At 41.4% G+C, this 4,223-nt stretch overlaps 1 protein-coding gene across 1 annotated transcript in view; it reads left to right on the top strand.

Moving 5' to 3' along the window:
• shprh (SNF2 histone linker PHD RING helicase, E3 ubiquitin protein ligase) overlaps window positions 1–4,223 on the top strand; it is a 28,866-nt gene that overhangs the window by 2,395 nt on the left and 22,248 nt on the right. Inside the window, exons 2-3 of the mRNA XM_015385592.1 lie at window positions 2,922–3,051; window positions 3,129–3,347. Coding sequence (XP_015241078.1) covers window positions 2,922–3,051; window positions 3,129–3,347 — 349 coding nt within the window. The remainder of the gene's footprint in view (window positions 1–2,921; window positions 3,052–3,128; window positions 3,348–4,223) is intronic.

Raw genomic sequence — 4,223 nt, 5'->3', positions numbered from 1 at the left:
TTCAACGCCAAGTAACCTTTACTTTGATCACAGCTTGCTTGGTCTCGCAATGAATCCTGGGATATCCAAGGATACCGAGGATACATCGGACCCCTCCTTCAAATCGGGCAAAAAGAAGGACGCATTTTAAGGTTGCATAAGGAGGACTCTTGGAATCCGGCCAGACCTCGGCGCCGCGCTATGACGTAATCGTACTTCGAATCTGGCCTTCTAAGGACGCGTCCTAAGTTTTCGAACAGAGCCCCTATATAAGGTGTGCTTAATTTTTAGGCAACTTCCTTTCCATCAGCAAAATGGGTCAGAAAAGAGATTTGATAGACTCTGAAGAGTAAAAAATTGTCAGATGTCTTTCAGAGGGGTGCAGCAGTTAGATCAACTTCCAAAAATATGAAACTTTGATATTAAGGAGTCTTGGGTTGATTGACAACACGATTGTGGCCCAATAATAAAAATAATCCTCAAAAATACAACCTGCCTAATAATTCTGTACACAGTGTAGAATCTTGGCAAGCATGTGAAAGAAGTTGCTCGGGTCAGAAGACACCAAAGTTAAACTTTTTGCCGCCATGTGATAAAGTGTCATTTAAAACTAACACTCTAAATCCCACTGAACGCTTCGTCAAGCTCCTTTTTAGCAGAGGGAGAGAATGTAGTTCATAGGAAGTCGATTGGGGCTACACCTTCATAATCCAAAAAATAAATCTGTCTGAAGCTGCAGATGAGTTGGAATGGGATGGAGCTTCATCTTCCAGCAGGGCAGGAACTATAAATGGACAGCCGCAGCTGCAATAGAATTTAGATTAAAGCATATTAATGATTTACATTTAGCCTTGGTCCTAATATATATAATATAATTCTTTAAAATCTTCATATATTATGCATTTTGCTTTACACTTTCCATAATTGTAAATAAATCAAATCAAAGGTTATTTATATAGCACTATACAATCAATTCTAATTGTTGTGATCTACTGCATCGATTCTTGACCCCAAGTATTGATTCTTAATTTTAAAAAGGAATAAATAAAATACATGAACGGTTGGCACACATCCGCCAAAAACAAGTGGAATACAGCTTCCAGTTAGTAGATGTCGCTGCGGATGTGTTGGCGCCCGCTGCTTTGTGTCACAAGCATTTCCGTCCGAGGGAAACTGCGACGAGTCATTCATGAACAAAACACGGAGGAGACTGAGGAAATTCGCCCGGCTCCATCACATTTCAAGTCAGATGTTTGAATGCATTTTGGCTTTAAAAAAAAAGAAGGTAAAAACGGATTTGATATGACGCACGTCATTTGCAAAAGGGGAAATGTCATACATTTGAATCTTTTCATTTCAGTGGCTTTTTTGCACCACGGACTACTATATGTCAGACAATATTTTCACGGACCGGCTGGGGGGGGGATACGATCAAGTAAAAAGGGGGGGGGGTTAAAATGATACTACGACTGGCATGAAATCAAATACAAACAGCATAAGAATAAAACAACAAGCCGGTCCCATCTAGGCGTAATCGGAGAAAATGACACACGAAGTGTGCTCCTGATGTCCAGTCTGCTCCGTAGCTTTGTTTTGGTCGCTGTAACCGCAGAAAATCACACTTTACAAAGATAGGATGTTATAGATAGGAAGCGTCTTGACCTGAATTAACCTGTGTCAAGAGCAGGGGTGGGCAATTCCAGTTCCTGGGGGCCGGTATCCTGCAACTTTTAGATCCATCCTTGGTCCAACACACCTGAATCAAATGGCTGTGTTACCTCCTCAGTATGCAGTCGGTTCCTGCAGAGTCCTCCCAATTTTCTGAGTACTTGATTCAGGTGCATTGAACCCAAGGCACATCTAAAAGTTGCAGGATACCGGCCCCCAGGAACTGGAATTGCCCACCCCTGGTCAAGAGGCACAGATGCACCGACTGATGTAATTGGGAGAGAATACCGCAATTTTTTATATTTTTCAAAATAAAACACCACTCAGACTCTGATCGTCGATAAATTATATATATATATATATATATATATATACTTTTTTTCTGTGCGGGCCGGTACCAAATGACCCACGGACCGGTACCGGTCCGCGGCCCAGTGGTTGGGAACCGCTGGTTTAAAGGACCACTGAGGCCATGTAAACGGCACTGATTATCCTTATGTTGTTATTTCAAGTTTTATAAATCCTAAGCACTTTTTGTCAGTGTGTCCACTCCAGTAATAGTAATATTTTTGTCCAGTATTTGTTTTCATGGCAACACCTCCAAAAGTCTTTTCAATAAATACAGCTATGTCTGAATTCAGTTGTATCAATGGATCAATTGAAAACACTAACCAGATCACACGCAGCCAGTCAGCCACCGGTAAGGGCTGTATTTTTTTCTAACAGTGTTCAGTGAAAATATCACAATGCATCGCAATATTTCAAGTATCATGATGCATCGTGATTGAATCACTTCGTGGCATGTGAATCGTGATTTGAATCGAATCGTGACTTCTTTGCCAATACCCACCCCTACTATACAACAACACCAGGAAGACCAAATGGCTTCACAGAAAGTTAAAAACATTGCAAAATAAAAGCCTCGTTTTTCAGATTTAAAGTACCTTTTGAAAATAAGAACCTTTAAGCAGGTATTACATATACTTTCTTTTTATCTAGGATACATTTCTGGATTAAAAAATATTATTGGTTTTATGTAATATTGTTAAATCATCCTCAATACTTGGAAGCAGAAAGAGTATGTTTGTAATTGATATTTTTAATGTAGTAATTTAAGTTCCATGAAATAATGAAGTTGTTGGTAGCATTGTAATTTATTAATTATGACAGATTGGGATGTTTTAGAGATATTTCTGTCCTGTTTTTAGAGCTAATTTAGAGTATTGATGTTTCTTCATGTTACACGACAGCTTTGTATCGGCTCTGTTTGACAGGTGGGAATTTATTTGCTAGAAACTGGGCTGGGGAAGCCAGAGTTCCTCAGTGAGGGAAATGCCCGTCTGAAGAAAGCCAATCAGCTCATGCAGAAACTCATGGAATATTTCTACGATTTCATCATCCCTGGTTGGTGTTTCTGCTAAAGTAATCCCTAACATCTGTAGAACAGTCTCCTAACAGTTTATTCTTTTTCCCTCATACAGAAGTTGTAGATAACGAGGAGGAGGAGTGTGACACGGACCTTGAGAGGCAAAATGTGGAGGAACTTTATGATTACGTGAGGCACCAGCATCAGAAGCAGAACCAGGATGTGACGTATGACGTCCAGCACCAGGTTCTGATTCCCGTCCTCAGGCCGTATCAGAGCCAGGCAGTTAACTGGATGCTGAGGAGAGAGAAATACGGCATCATTGCACCTAAAGGTATGAATGTTAAGTTCAAACCTTCTAAATTCATTAGTTCAGATTATTACTTGAGATTAGAGTTGCCCAATATATCTGAATACATAGTCAATGCAGTATCAGTGAGTGAAATTTAATGTATTGTAGCAAACGACTGGAGTGTAATAATTATTGACTACTATAGCTCCATTTACACTACCCACTGAAAGCCGTGCTGAGTTTGGACCGAGCTTGGATCAGTTAACCGTGCTGAGCTCGGTTCCTTACAACCATTTACGCATCACGCTAGCACGGTTCCTTGCCTCCTGGTGACGACCTACGGTACTACTGCTGTCGTAGGAAAACTTAGTGATTATGTTTTGTTCTGTCCAACATCCCCTGGACAGCGTCGTCCGCCAAAATAGCAATAAAAGCAGCTCTTTTGAAGCCATTTTTAAAAATGTAGTTTACGATTCTTCTTCTGTGTTGTGGTGGTTGGCAAATAACTTATGATGTGCATTACTGCCAACTACTGGAAGCTAACTGTAAGGAGATGACATGGTCTGCTCATGTGCTCTTTGTTATCAGAGAACCGAGCCAAAACTGACTCGCGCCGAGCCTTACTGATGAACTAGCACTAGATTAGCACAGTTCGGTTCAGTTTGCGTGCCATTTACACTAAATATTTATCTTGGTTACCATGGTCGGACTAGCCTAGTAAACTAGCCCCACCCGCCGGCGGCCAAAATCATTTTTGCCTGCGAGTTGGTCTAGCCTCCATCAATGCCCCAGGCTCTGGAACTGGCGGGCCAATCACAAGGCAGGGGCGTGTTTGGAATTTTTGGATGCAAAGCGGGCGGGGTTTTGAGGGCGTGACGACAAAGCTGCCCGACGCTGGAGACAGCGCAACAAGAAAGA

This window comes from Cyprinodon variegatus, unplaced genomic scaffold, assembly GCF_000732505.1.
Source record: "Cyprinodon variegatus isolate N-32 unplaced genomic scaffold, C_variegatus-1.0 Scaffold344, whole genome shotgun sequence".
In the NCBI taxonomy this organism is placed as follows: Eukaryota; Metazoa; Chordata; class Actinopteri; order Cyprinodontiformes; family Cyprinodontidae; genus Cyprinodon; species Cyprinodon variegatus.
The sequence above is the reverse complement of the archived record's forward strand: the minus strand, read 5'-3'. Positions and strand labels throughout refer to the sequence as shown.